Genomic DNA, 15,922 nt, shown 5'->3' on the forward strand with positions numbered 1-15,922 from the left:
TGTAACCATACGAAAGAGCCCCCCTCCATTATGGCTATGTAAAAACTTTATTACCTACCGTGTCCTCACCGTTCTTTTGGTGATCATGATTTGAACAAAATTGAGTTATCTTGAGGATTCTTCCACACAAGTTTCAAATTTTCTGACCATATGGTTTTCAGAGTTCAGAGTGAAAACTTAGGAATAGACAGCTTAAAAAAACTTTATCTGGAAAGAAAAGTTGCAACTTAAGTAAAGCACCACATCTATGTTTGAAAAGGAAGTTTGATGGTAAAAAAAAAACTAGCCATAAGATCTACCTAATATATGAGATATTTCACCGTTGAAATTTGGGTATTTTCCTAAATTTTTATATAGAGCTCTTTTTCTAAATGAGACAAATACAGTCTAAAAATGGCCACTACCAACGAGTCCTCTTAAATCATGATCAATTGTGGTAGTGATCGAATATTTAATTCTTTAAATACTATATAAAGAACTTATTCTCAGAAACAATTAACCCACAAAAGTTGAAATTTGTTTTAAGCATCCCAAGGAAGTTTCGATTTAAGTTTTGTTCTATGTATGATATCCGGGGGGAGGATGAGGCCACGATAGGGAGTCAAATATTTACATTAGACAATATATACACTTAAGTAGTGAAAATTTCTTCTTAGGAGCAATTAAAATCTTTACTATGCAAGCGTCATGATAAATCGTTGATTCTTTTTTATTCAAACTCTCACTCCTGGATAATTCTGGGGCTTCAAAAGGGGTTAACGTTTAATTAAGAAATAAATATGGAAAATATGCTCAAAAACTTTGATGTACGATGTGATATGATATGCACACATATAAGAAATGTAGATTCGAAATTGTTCAAACTGTGACATTTGAATTAATACTGTTGTCTCAAAGAGGTTCAAAACTTAATATAGAATCCTATTAGATTTGAAAAAGTTTAAACTATGATCCCACAAAGTCATAATGGTATCTCTGGAGAAAAAAATCAATAGAGGAATAGTAAATAAATGGTAAAAAAAATCTTTTAAAGATATTCCTTTTAAAGAGACAGTACGACGCATCTTATCGAAAAACCGACTTGAGAAAAATTTCCGATCCGGTTCGGTATTTTTGTACTACTAATGAATGTATAAACTTTCAGAAAATTACAAAGTTCTCCATGCAATAAATCTAATTATTTCATTAAAATTAATAATTACGTATAACCTATCACATAAATACATCGCAAAGTGTTCGGGGTTCAGCCTTCTATACTTTTACGCATGCGTATTTACTGTAAACAAAACACATGCAGGGCTCGCGAAGAATCTCCTGGACAGGTTTGTTGGTAAAAATATGTCTTTTCTACTTCTCATAGGTAATAACTGTTCAAAGTGTTTTAAACAACCACAATTATTATTTTGTAAGCATGTATTTTTCGTGTTTATCATAGGAGTTGCTACAACCTAAATCTATTTTTATAAATGAGGCCCCTTGAGGGGTTATTTGACATATTTATGTCTATTCATTTTAAAATGAACCTAAATTGGTAAACCATTTATAAATTATCGAGTAAGTAAGGATGTGTTTCATTTATAGAATCGCTTTAACTTCGTTTTCCATGATGACTGTAGTGGGACGAAGATCTTGTAGTTTTCAGCACGTGTCAATTACTGTCAATCAAAGTCCACGTGGTACAAATAAACGATATAAGATTATTCCGGTTTGTACGGCCCTTGAATTTCCGGAAGCTCATAATTAAATATGTGAAAGGGATTTTCATGTATTTCAACTATTGCAATAAACGTTATTTCTTATTTACTAACTATACAATAGGTAAATCTGAAGTTATTCACACGTGTTTTCAGCTGTACTGTCTCTTTAAGAACTTCAATGCTACAATATGTTTAATTTTTATGTATTAAAGCTTATTGATTTAGTTTTAATTCTAAATTGTTGAAACAACACTGGAGCCAAAATGGGTTCAATGTTCATTATACGTATAAAATATTTTAAACAAGATATACGCTACGTAAACTTCACAAAAATTCTTTGATAAAAAATATCGTTGTAACTCGACTGAGTTATGTTTTAATGAGGCAATCTAAGAAAATACAATGCAAATTGTGGCATTTAAGCATTAATATTTCCTATTTTACGAAAGTTCTGCTTCTGATCTACAACTAAAATGTTTTGAAATTTAACATCATGAGTTTACAATTTGACACAACAAATTACTATTCGAATACTAATTCTTATTTCCCTGAATATTAAACTCAAAATGTCTGCTTTAATAGGAGGGGGGGCTATCCCCAACATTCTCCAACTAACTCCCTTGCATGTTATTCGAAATAATTCGAGACAAAATATTAATGCATTAACACATCAGTCAAATATCGTATCTAGAACCCAAGGAGTCTGAGAAATAACGTTGCGATATCAGTAACGCTGATATTGGTTAACAACAGAGCAATGTGCTTTCTGATTGGCTGAATATTTTTTTTTATATCGTATAACGAATGTTGCTTACGTCACAGTTGGAACAATTTAGGCTTTTTTTTAATAAACCGCTTTCCGGTTTATAAAGCGTAAATTGCCCTAAAGCCATTTTATTAAAACAATAAAATGCTTTCGTTTGTGATTCATTCGGGATATGAAGGTAGCGGTTTTGCAGAATAAATACATAACCTGCGTCAGTCAACAGCCAAATACTAGTAGTCTCCTGTGAGACCTTGAGTCTAACATCATCATGATTATTTCGTACAGTCCGTGATATCGATAGGTTTAGACCAATCGATAAACTAGCCGTGTCAATTTCAGACTTGTCAATTTCTTCTCAATTTCGACCACTCGATAAACGGGGCATGTAAATTTCAGTCTGGCTGTTTCTATAGTGCTATAAATTAACTACATGTATAATACATGTTCGTAAGAAATAGAGGGAAAAATACTTGGTAGATGTAAATATATTCGTATAAATTAAGTAGATATTATCAGATTCATTCCTTAATTATGATGCATGACAATTAAAATGTTTGTAGAGATATCTTCCAAACCAAACTATATACTTTTATAAAATTGCATAATTTATGGGCCCATTGGGGTGGAGGTAAAAAAAAATTACTATTTACATTTGTCTTGACCTTCAAAAAAATTATAATGATGCCGGGAAAATTGTTCTAAAGCGTTCTTGTAGCAATGAAAATTACAAAATGTCGAAATTAAACCTGCCCAAAAGGTAATACCGATGACATATACCGTGTTTAATGAAATGAAAATCATAATAATGATATTACATACAGTTATAAAACCATATAAAAGTACTTATGATCATATACGACTTACTTCTTTCCTTTTTACAATTATACAACTTCGCTAAAAGAATAACTTAATAGGGTTAAATATGCTTGCGAATTCAAAAATGTACAACTGAATGGCGAATACGTCACATTTTAAAGCGATAAAAATAAGAGGTTATCTCTTCACCAACATGAAATTCATAACTAAAGACATAATTTTATGGCCATATCTTATACATGTCTTTACATTAATACTTCTTATGTTGTAAAAATTTCTAAAACTTTACTTCCTTGAGCTAGTTTCCTAACAAGCAATGTCATCTTCTATAGATTTTTGCATTTCTAAAAGAATTGGTCAGCGTAACACAGAATACAGGAACCTACACCAATCTTGAACCTGATTCAATTCACGGTACACAGGATTAAAGAAATGGAAGCGAAAGTCCTGGAAAGGAAGGTAAAGAAAGGTTTGTATTCAAATTATTGTTGTAGCTGGTAATCTCAAAAACCCTAATTTGGCCGTCATTGGAGTCACCGACCCAGAGTCTGTGGTCGCTGTCATACATCATAGAAAACGGAGACCCAAATCCAATGTCACATGTAGAGGCAAGGTATCCGAGGAACTGTCCTCTTGGATCCAAAATATGAATTGTATCGTCTACTCTGTTTCCGAGAATTATATTTCCTTCACAATCGTGACAAACTGGACCCGGTGCAAACATGGAGGGCTGAAACGAGAAAAGACCTCTGACAATGCCACCGCCAGTGTATCGATTCATCAATTCTCCTTCATGGTGAAAAATATAAACACAGTTCTTCTCAGAATCTGATACACATATTGTATCATTTAACTCGCAGTGCGACATACTCATGGGCCTTTTGAAAAAGTTTTCATTTAAGTTACCAGTTATTTTTTTCAAAAACGACCCATGTCTGTCATAATATTGAAGCGCTCCAACACTTTCAATGTTTGTTCGCTGAAAATTATCGCTCTGAGCCTTGCACCAGCCAACACAAACAATTTGTCCGTTGTTAACTTGACACACAGCTGATGGGTTTAATTTGTCAGTTTTTGTAAACAACTGGACATCTTTTCCCTCTTCCACTTTTAAGAGCATGCTTAAGTGGAAATTAGATATGATTTTCTGTCCCTCCCCTATGTCAAGAATATCAGATATTCCTTTATCGAAGAAACGTCTATCCAGTTCGGTTCCCTTTTTATCTACAAGAACACATTCAGGTCCCAAGCATGTGATGATTTCACAAAGTCCGTTCTCAGTTTCGTGTAAAGTACTGACATAAATGTTCTGTCCGTTTTCAGGATTGGAGGACATGGATTTTATTGGAAATGAAAATGACAGGACAGCGTTAAACTTAGTCTTGATAATTTGTCCCGAAAGAACTAGATGAAATGGGAGAGATGCTTCATCTCTGAGGTCTTTATCTTCATCTGACCCGGAATCAGAGCTGCTTTCACATTTATCATTAGAAAGTTTTAACGCCAATTTATGGGAGGATTTGCAAGAAAGACAAAGTTTCAAATCACAATGTGAACAAGTCTTTAATCCAGTCTCTTCGTAACATAAACTGCAATGAAGTTTTTCTTGAGGCTCGGATGGTTTTAATTTCACAAAGTAATTATCGGGTAACTTATCTAAACATCCGTTTGGCACCTTTTGCGTCTGTCTACATAGCGGGCATTTTATCTCATCTCTGTTTTTAGATTTCTTCTGATAACCCTTTAAACAGGGTAGACAAAATGTATGGCCACATTTCAGATTTTTGGGTGCTGCGAATTCGTCCCAGCAGATGGAGCACGATTTACTGTCATCATCCAAACCGTCGGCCATTTGTTTGATCTGGTGGGGAAAAAATGAGTTTCACTGAGTTTCAAGTTGAAAATGCGAAAATATTTTGAACAATAGCATCAGATAGATATACAAGTACTAGTATATGTAATATAGAATTTTTATATTATTTTCATATTTGACTATATATTTATAGCATTCATTGAATTTAAAGTTCTTCTTTCTTATATCTAGTGCAAGGTCAAAAGTTACCTAACTTATAGGTCAGTAGTGGAATATTCTTGATCCTTGTTTACAAATTGTGTATTCTAGATGGTCAGTATTAAAAAGACGGTCAACATGTTATCTAATTTTTTATTACATTGCAGTATTAGGACCAATCACTAGGGTAATTAATTGATTCATCAAATATTTCATGTACGTGATCACTGTTTGAATAAAGATAAAAATGTTGAATTTCGATAAAGTTTATTATTATAGGCCAATGCTGAAATTGGTGTTATGAAGTAAGAATTTGGAAATTTGGCAAAGGGGTAAACTTTTAATTAAGATTATGAAACAGTGATCACAGGATGACCACATGCAGTCAAGTCACATGGGTACTAAGAAAGTTAACAAGTGGAGACGTCATGAAAACCGGTTCTGGGGTATAAAATGGCCAAGCGAGCCCTGACAACCTCAGTTGCGGTTTCTCATTAATAAAATTATAAAGACATACAACTTGTTTTCTTTTAAGGTACGTATGTGTAGTTCAAATCATCTTAGCTTTAGAAATAGCATTTATAAGTAAACGCGACTGATATGTAATAACTTGGAATTTAAAATGTCATTAATTAATTAATTATTTTTCAGGATATTTTGTTAAATTAATTGAATTATTGTTATTTATCAATTTATTTTCTACTATTATGTTAAGTTGCGGTAATTATTTTTCAGGATATTTTGTTAAATTAATTGAATTATTGTTATTTATTAATTTATTTTCTACCTTTATGTTAAGTTGCGGTTTCTTGTTAATAAAATTATAAAGACATACAATTTGTTTTCTTTTAAGGCCGAGCAATAGAAGCTGAAAGCAAGCATTTAGATCCATTGCCCTCGCTGTCCAAGCATCCCCACGAATAACATTAAAAACCAATACAACAATCTGGTGGAGAATAAATTTGATCTTCGGAATGGATCTTAGAAATGGAAAATCTATCAACAATTTTCAAACCAATACAACATATGCCCTATATACAGATCCTCGTGTGTGTCTCAAGGAGGTTTTATAAAGCCATACTAAAGATGTCAGACCTCCACGGACAGCTAGCCTTTTTATCATTAGTGAACAATATCTATTTACCAGATTGCCGAATGGTATACATACTGTAAAAAAAAATTTCAGCACTGTTCAAGACAACATACACTGATTAGTGTTTCCCAATGGGACATTCGATAAACTGAATCATAAGGTAAATGCAAGGATTTTGTATATTAATTAGAAATATATAAAGGCCACATTATTCCATTAATGTATTTATAAAAGTAAAAATTATTTGATTGTTAATTGTTTATCTTTGTGATTTGTGTAAAGGACTTTACAAGTAAATAGATCCAACTGCACACAAGTAATTAACGTAACCTGCTCTTATAATAGTCGAATTACATGTATATGTATTCTGTTTTGCATATGGTGATTGTCATATTGGTTAGAATAAAGAGTTAAAGCATAATTTAAAAACCGATTTTATGAAGGTTTATGGTCGTTGTTTTTATACTCAAGTTATCTGTCTGGAAAACACCAAACACTTAATAACAAGGCAGCTTAAATCGATCATTTCCCCAAATTTAAAGTATGTTTAATTGATTTGACAATCATACTTTCCTGGAAAGCTTTGTCTTGCATATTTTCTGGCATACAGGAAAATACAGGGAAATAAAGAAGATGGGGGAACAAGATAGCGCAAATGCCCATTTGGTTTTGTAGTAAAAAACAATTTAAAATTATTTTTTTTCCAACCAAATATACTAGATGATGTTATATTACAAGTTTACAAAAGCACGATTTCTAACTATATTCAGTTTTGAATATTTTAACAAACCATAAGAAAAAAAAATTATAAAGTTTTCGTGGTATCGAACCCACAACCTAAAAACCCTAGCTCTATAATGTTACCTCATATCTGGTGCTCTAACCACTGAGCCATTTCAGTCAAAACAAGCATCATTGTTAAATGCTAAATGCAACTTCAACCACGAATTGACGAACTTGTAGCATTTCTCTAAAACGTTCAATTGTTGAAGTTTTAAAAATGACACTATTTGGAGGTTTTTACACGCATACGCCAGTTTAAATCAACCTATTCTAAATATTTAACATATTTAAAGTTATGGTAAATATACCTTGTTTTCAATAATTGAAAAAGAAATTATGGGATTTGTTCATATTTTAAGTTTAAAGTATCTTATCTATCCTCATACAGGCAGTTTACACGCCCTTTTCACGCATCTTCTTTAAAATTGAAATAAAAGACCTTCAGGTGTGGTCCATGTGATGAAGATAGACGTAGTACGTAAACAGAAAAGAAAGAAAGAATATACAACAAAATGTACAGACAATCCCAAAGGGACTACCATTTGTGTCCCTGGCAAACGCCATTCCTACTCCACACCAACATGTAATAAAAGTAAAAGTTATCGTGCCAAGTTAAATGGTAAAGAAGTAAAAAAAAACACTTACTTTCGTTACTGCACGTACTGTAGTCTCACTTTCGATTTGAATAAAAATCCCCGTTCTATTTTTATTAACGTCGCATCTTTTACCAATCTTCGCAATCATTACCAGTGTATTGCTAGCTTGAGTTTCAAATTACAACGGTAAAATGCTTTATATAAATTCACATAGATGTTTAGTAAATTTAATAAAGTTAATTCCCAGAAGATCGACATAGATAAATAAACCTTTATTATCGTGTTTTCAACTGCGGAGAAACAGCTCCGGATGACCACTCAATGACATCACTGGAAGAGGAAGCTTTACTTTTTAAAAACATTTTGTAAATTCCAATGGAAGGTCGGATATAGGAACAATCTTCTTGCAAATATTTAATTTGTAGCTATTGTTGGATCATAATTGATTTTTTTTTAATTTGATACCAACTAGCTCCTAAAGTTTAAGAGACAGTACGTGTACACTGAGCTGAAAATATGTGTTTTACTTCAGATTAACCCATTGTATCGTTAGGATGTAAGAAATAACGTTGATTGTGACTGTTGAAGTGCGTACACATCCCGTCCCCATACCTAACTAATATAATTGTCAGCTTCCGGAAATTGAAGGGACGTACATACCGGATTAATCTTATATCGTTTATTTGTACTGCATGTATTTTGATGTTTTGTCTAAACTATTCAACACTATGGAGTTATTTATCTTACTTACAAGTTTAGCTTTTAAAAAAAGCTTACCGTCTTGAGAGCGCACCCGAAACAGCAGTTACATTGTAGTTATCAAAGACAATTTAATTCTTTTTTATATAAATTTCACCTTCCTCTACATACCATGGCGTGTGGAACATTTTATGTCATTATGTGTCTTTAAAGCCTGCGTTGAGAAATGCGTACCCGAGCTTCTTAGTTGATATCGACTAGAGTAGGGTAAAAGAGGTCTTAAGAAGGGTCGTAGACTCGTATTATTTTGATAAAATCAAAGTTATATCGCTGCATTCAGCATTTTGTTTAACAAATATTACATGTAGTTTTACATATCTAAGGTGCAAACAACTTTACCGATATTAGCCATACCGCATCAATTTTTTTTTTTTTTTTACATTTTTGTATTAATTTAAACAAAAATAATAAAAGAAAAGCAAACAGTTTCAATAGATATTATAGAATATTGCTTTCAACTAGTTGGACCTGAAAATCAAAGACTAAATTTCATTCATAGCAATTTGTAAATGCTTTTTTGTTTTCTCACTTTTTAAGATTTGAAATCTACGAAATTTGATAAGTCGTACGTGAAAAAGATCATCAGAAAATTACCTCCCTTATGCCGAACACTATTTCAACCAATGATTTAAATGTAAATTTTCACATCATGTATTTTCTACCAATCACAAAGGAGAGGAAGTGCACAACCCGCAATCGCAACTTCTCGGGCTTTTCCGGCAAGCTCGGAAAAACACCTCGAATGTATTACCTAGGCGTCCATGACAACCCCCCTTTTTGTAAAACTTGAAATGAATAGAGCACATTTTACGATCTGTTGAGATGTGAGCTATACTTCATTAAAGTAAACGATATACACTAAAATGTAACACAGACGCGACATACAAGACTGTCTAGCCGATACTTATTTTAATGGGAAGCGACTCCATTTTGAATAAAATTCTAACATCCGGTGATGTTAATCAGGGATGGGGTAATTGAAAAAAGTATTTGTAATTGAGTGTAATTAATTACATTTTTCAAAGTAATTGAAAGTAATTTGTAATTGAGTCTGTCTTCAATTACAAGTAATTGAATGTATTTAAATACATTCCAAAAATATTGTGTATTTTCAATTACTTTTCAATTACATCTCAATTACTTTTTTTCCAAGTATAAAATATAAAAAAGGTGTCTTATAATGATAAATAGATTTTATACATGTTTGGCATTGACTTTTGTTTATACAATAATTAAAAGTCCCATAATGTTTCATATGTTTATACAGCATAACACACTGCCCAGGGCAATAGGTAAAGATTTAATTTTGTGGAGGTGTGAACTCCTCTAATACCCAACAACCCCCATTGATTTTAGACTTAAGGGAGACAAAATATCTCTTTCTTGTGATTTATAGCAATTATTATTTATATACTGATATGCTGTACTGCCGAAAGTTGTACTTTCTGAATGAACATAGTTTTAATATGTGAATAAAAATTAATTCACTATAGAGAAAATGTTATTCAGAACCAAAAATGAAGTCAATGGTACTTAATGAATTTAATATTAAAGAAAATTTTTCTAGAAATTTTCAAGAAATCTGATCTGAACTGAACTGTACAACCTTTAAAAACATAACCGTACATGAAGCTCTGTATATCTTAATGCTGTTAATATAATTATGTATATGTTCTCAAGATTAAAAAAAATATAACTAAAGTATTTGAAATGTAATTAATTACATTTATCAAAGTAATTGAGAGTAATTAATTACATTTTAAAAAATCAATGTAATTGTAATTGCAAGTAATTGATAAAATTGTCAATGTATTTGAAAGTAATTAATTACTTTTCAAAGTAATTGACCCCAACTCTGATGTTAATACATTCGAGGTGTTTTTCCGAGCTTGCCGGAAAGGCCCGAGAAGTTGCGATTGGCACAACCCGGAGACTGTAAATTATTTCAACTCTTTATACCGTCTTCCAAGGAAGACGGTAAAAAAAACTCTCCCCATTGAACCTCAAAGAAGCATTGACCCTTTCATACATCTAACTGTGCTGTATCACAAAGGATAAATCCAACAGTACCATACACACGCCTAACCAAAACACCTTTTATTCATGGACGAGTGAACATGTGTGCATGTTATAGTAAACCACTCCGCTGTACTCAGCAGACTTAAATTTAGATGATGATTTTTTTTAACGCAAGGTACATACAACGTGCATAATGTGCATTAAATAAATAAATACAAATTTCAAAATGTTGAAACGTGTATTCCCAACATAAATTCAAATTTATAACACAGAATCTTGTCATCCTCACATGTTTATCCGATTAGCCACGAATCAAATTTCAGCAGAAATATATCTCCTTTTCTTAATTTTTATAGATCTAGGATCACATAAACCACTTCCATAAACATTTTTTAGACTTCCTCTTTGAACCTTGAACCGTATCAATCTTTTTCATTACTTTTAACAATAAAGGGAATATTTTCGCACTATGACTTCATAAGACTAATCAAATTTTTTAACAAATCTTTGTCTGTTAATTTACGTCTAAATTCTAATTTTTCCTTTCTTCTTGCAAGTCTATATAAGATGAAGTTGAACTGACCAGGCCTAAATAGCCCCCTTCCCATCAACTGGCTTTTATGGATTCCAAATTTGGATTTTAGATGTTCTCATGTTGAATTTTTAACGCTTGAGTATGGTGGCATATCTCTGCCCCTTTCTATCAAATATGTCGATATGCAAGATAAATATGTTGGCATACAAGATAGTTATGTCGACATGCAACATAACTATGTTGACATGCAAGAAAATTGCAATTAAATAAGAATTATAAAAAATCTCAAATATCGCTCACTCGTGACATCCTAGATGTTAGATGATACTTTGTTATGTCGACATACAACATAACTACATTGACATGCAAGAAAATTGCAATTAACTAAGAATTATAAAAAATCTCAAATATCGCTCACTCGTGACATCCTAGATGTTAGATGATACTTAGTTATGTCGACATACAACTTTTTTATATATTAAAATGCAAGATAAATATGCTGATATGCAACTTACAATGTATTTATGTTAACATGCAACTTAGTTTTGTTCTTATGCAACTTAATTATGTTCACTTGAGTGCAATGTCAATAAAAAGAACTTATAAATTGATCAACATAACGATATAAATAGACAATATCAACATTTGACTAGTCTACATAGTTATCCCTCAATATGCCACCATACATGATTCTGTATATTTACCATTTTCTCATGAAAATCATTTCAGGGAAAGGTACATATTCAACAGATGTATTATTAAATACTGTAAAGCCTTCAAAAACATCACAAATTTGTTTATTTCACTTCGTAAGCAATAGATTTTGCTATGGATATGTAAAATGTCATATCTATTTATTTTACTAATATCCATATATAGAATTCTTTTATTTTGAATGTAGAATTAATTTTAATGACAGGAAAGTATTCTCTAAGAATTAAACAAATATGATAATTATACACATATGATATATACATCTATTGTCTGTGAAATACTAATATAAAAGCCGAAGGAATTTCTGTCTTCTATACTCACGATTCAAACAAACCAATTTATCAGTACGGTTTTGTAGGAAACATACAAAGATCAAAAGCAATGCTTCCTTAATAAAACAAACAAAGATTAAAGGGTCATCATTAACAATATTAATGTGCTGTGTGATGAAGAGAATTCTTGAAAGACATCACTTCAAAGATTTTTATTTTCCCGTTTCGATGATCCCCAATCCAAAGCCTATTTTGGTAATCAAAGCACAAACTGTATGGGTTACCAAACGAAGATTGGTTTTTCGTCTCGATGAACCCACAGAGATCACCGTTTGGAAGTAACAGGTGAAGTGACCCGTCTGCAACACTGGCTACCACCAGGTTTCCTTCTGGGTCGTGACACAAGGATGAAGGCAAAAACATATCGATACTCAGCCTGAGTCCCATCGATCTTTCGTCGCCGCCTCTTCCTTTATATTTTCTAATGACGTAGCCTTCATCCGTCATAATGAGAACTTGATTACTTTCTATATCAGCCACACATACCGTGTCGTTCTGAGGATTAACAGATACGCAGATTGGTCGCCTCAGCGAAAACTCATGACCAACTTTACTAAACTCATTCAAGGATTTTCCGGTCTTATCAAATATCTGTAGAGCGCCCTGTGAGTGTGAACGTCTTATCCGATATTGGTGGTCGTTTTTGGCGATACCAGTGCATGCTATCCTCCCATCCTTAAATGTTGAGAGAGAAAGAGGCCTGAACGAATAACATTTTGCAAATACAGATATCCGAGATTCGTCAACCATCTGGAAAATAGCTGAATCTGCACAGTTGGAAAACAAGATTTTGCCCTCTGTTGTTTTCGTTATTCCACTAATTCCTTCACTGAAGCTCTTTCTCACGAAAGGTCTGCCTCTGATTGTACACTCTATCATTTCGGGCATTTGCTCATAAATGACCAAGCAAGTGTTTTCTGATTTCGGAAAAATGCATGCAACTGTCATTTGTTCTTCGGAACGACTAGCTTCACAAGGAACTTTGAAGGATGACAAAAATTTTACTATCAATTTTGTGCCAGAGTTATGCTCAGAAAAATGTAAAAGTCTGCTCAAGGAAATTCCGCCACCATCATCCGACTCGTCATCATCTTCGCAGCCATCAGATTCAAGGTCAGAGTCTTTCAACTCGCCTGACATTTTCAAAGCAAGATCGTGTGACGATTTACACGAATCACAAAACTTAACAACACAGTGCTTACACGGGTTGATCTCCAGTACCTCTACATAACAAATTTCACAGCATTGAACAGATGGGGATTCTGGGGGCCTCAGGGGCACAAAGTAATTATCCAACAATCCATCTAAGCCCCTGTCGTCGAGTATATGCTTTTGGCGACACAAAGGACAGACTATCTCGCTGACTTCAACTTTCTTGGTGTAATCCTGGAGACAAGGTTTGCAGAACGTGTGGCGACATGAGAGAAGCTTTGGATGTAAAAAGGAATCAAAACAAATAGAACAAGTACTTGCGTCGTCTTCTGAATCCATGTGAATTATAGTTTATCTGCTGTACTTCACACTTTCTCTATTTCAACCCGATCACAAGGACGGAAACCAAGCAATATAGAACAAGGAAGAATATTCTACATTCTATGAAAAAATTGTTTCTGATCCTATGTAAAACTATAGAATGCGTATGTTGACATCAGATCCCTAAGTTTTAAACAAATATGTTCTGGCGCGGATCAAAACAATTGCTGGTGGGGTAGTGGGTGTTCCTTGGAGAGGCTTATGTTTCCAAGGGGATAACTTTGGCAACCTTTAAATGAACTCATTTAGTCTGATTTGTAAGGTTGTTGCTGTCTGGACTGGACTCCCCCTATACTAGTATTTAATGAGATATATTCAGAGTATTAGTTTGGTTAAAATACTATTATTGGTTGGAGACAGTAGCTACCGATACCTTAATTATCTTAAGAAGTACTACGTCGTGCGCTCAGATGTGTTTGCACACAATGTTGCAGGTTGAAAATATATTCTTTAAAAAAATCAACACATCAATGCATAGATTTTTATTTGTCCGGCCAATATATCCTTGCATTTAATTGTTTGTAAAACAGGTTTTTCATGCAGTGACTAGTAAAACCAATCCACTTACAGTTTACATGCATTAAAATGAATATATACTTTTGTTTCCGCGACGCTGATTGTACAAACATTACGAAAGCCCATTGAGCTCATTTTCGTTAGTAAAAAAAAAAAAAATTCGCGAATAAACGCGAAACTTTCGCGATAAAACGCGTTAGTTTCGCGAATAAACGCGTAACTTTCGCGAATAAACGCGAAACTTTCGCGATATAACGCGTTAGTTTCGCGAAACTTTAGCGAATAAACGCGTAACTTTTGCGAATAAACGCAAAACTTTCGCGAATAAACGCGTAACTTTCGCGATATAACGCGAAACTTTCGCAAATAAACGCGTTAGTTTCGCGAAGAAACGCGTTAGTTTCGGGAATAAATGCGTTAGTTTCGCGAATAAACGCGTAATTTTCGCAAAAAAAAACGCGTAACTTTCGCTAATAAACGCGAAACTTTGCAAATTAACGCGTAATTTTCGCGATATCACGCTTAAGTTTCGCGAGGAAACGCGTTAGTTTCGCGAATAAACGCGTAACTTTCGCAAATAAACGCGTAACTTTCGCGAAATAACGCGAAACCATTATATAAATATTGTCATTTCATACAGAACCTTAATGAAGAAAATCGATTGAAAACATACACATTTTAAGTTTTATATCATAAAATACTTATTATTTATTATTATAATATACGTGTTATGTTGATTTATAAAGACAAAATTATCATCATTTTACGATATTCAGTTGTTGCCGATCCTGTGTTCGAACAGGCATTCATTGATGATCTTTTTCTTACAAAATTGATATAAATTCAATCGTCGGAAACCTTAAAATCTTAGTATTAATATGTGATTTTGGAGGACGAATTTACGTCATCTAGATTTGAGCAAAAGCTTGAAAATTACAATTCACAGCTTGACATGCATGCATGCATGCATGCATGTATGTATGTATGTATGTATGTATGTATGTATTGACTATATAAACACAATACAATTGAGATATATACAACCAAATTTAATTAGAATATCGATATGTTGGAGAGCTGTAGGAGCTAAAACAGGTACATATCAAAGCAATTATAGCTACGAATGCACGCCAATCAAACATCACATAATTTCTCTACCGATTTACATTTCATAAAGCAATTTTTAACAGAAATTAATCACAATTTCATGTAATCTAACAAGATAAGGCCATTTGAACTTGCCAGTATAAATGCTATCACATTTACTTTGCATAGTGATTAAATTTTTCAACCATGAAAATACATGTACACAGTTTAGCAACAGAAAAGTCAATATCGATAATTTTAACAATAGTTGTTCAAACTTACTGAAAATTGGTAAATTTGAATTAATTTATACATCCTATTAAAATTTGCAAAGAAATAATTACCCTGCCGTGTAAAAAATATTTAATTATAGTGTTTTATAGTATGTTATATATAGTATATTGTATATATTTACCGAAATAGCTAACTGGCCATATCCTGTGGCGGGGATTGCGGAATACTTTGGTGTATATTGTGAACCAGTGGCCTCATAAGCTGGTCGTCTCCCCCACCCTTCCACAAGGCGTGTTCGGGATGTTATACATACATATAAGTGTTTATGAAATATATATCCTGATTTGTTAATATTAGAGGTTCATAACCTGTCATGGCTGGTTCCACCTCCAACTCGCACAATCGGGGGTGGGGGGGTGGGGGGGGGGGGCG

The 15,922-nt window shown here is 33.1% G+C and overlaps 2 protein-coding genes across 2 annotated transcripts; both read right to left on the bottom strand.

Annotated features, from left to right (window-relative positions):
* Positions 1–3,230: 3,230 nt before the first annotated feature.
* On the bottom strand, positions 3,231–8,054 carry LOC128192565 (uncharacterized). The gene is made up of 2 exons (XM_052865348.1): positions 7,812–8,054; positions 3,231–5,140 (listed from the first exon to the last, which is right to left on the bottom strand). Exons 1-2 carry the CDS (start codon positions 7,908–7,910, stop codon positions 3,704–3,706), a joined length of 1,536 nt encoding a protein of 511 aa, XP_052721308.1. The 5' UTR covers positions 7,911–8,054; the 3' UTR covers positions 3,231–3,703.
* Positions 8,055–10,645: 2,591 nt separating this feature from the next.
* On the bottom strand, positions 10,646–13,746 carry LOC128157492 (uncharacterized). Its single transcript, XM_052820071.1, has one exon. The coding sequence runs from the start codon at positions 13,610–13,612 to the stop codon at positions 12,221–12,223; it is 1,392 nt and encodes a 463-aa protein (XP_052676031.1). The 5' UTR covers positions 13,613–13,746; the 3' UTR covers positions 10,646–12,220.
* Between the last annotated feature and the right edge of the window lie 2,176 nt (positions 13,747–15,922).

This window comes from Crassostrea angulata, chromosome 7, assembly GCF_025612915.1.
Source record: "Crassostrea angulata isolate pt1a10 chromosome 7, ASM2561291v2, whole genome shotgun sequence".
NCBI lineage: Eukaryota > Metazoa > Mollusca > Bivalvia > Ostreida > Ostreidae > Magallana > Magallana angulata.

Bases quoted from the DNA above. Each gene is read 5' to 3' on its own strand.
- LOC128192565 (XM_052865348.1), bottom strand. From the start codon at position 7,910: ATGATTGCGAAGATTGGTAAAAGATGCGACGTTAATAAAAATAGAACG. The intron at 5,141-7,811 runs GTAAGTGTTTTT...TTTCCCCACCAG, and splicing joins CAGTACGTGCAGTAACGAAA to ATCAAACAAATGGCCGACGG.
- LOC128157492 (XM_052820071.1), bottom strand. From the start codon at position 13,612: ATGGATTCAGAAGACGACGCAAGTACTTGTTCTATTTGTTTTGATTCC.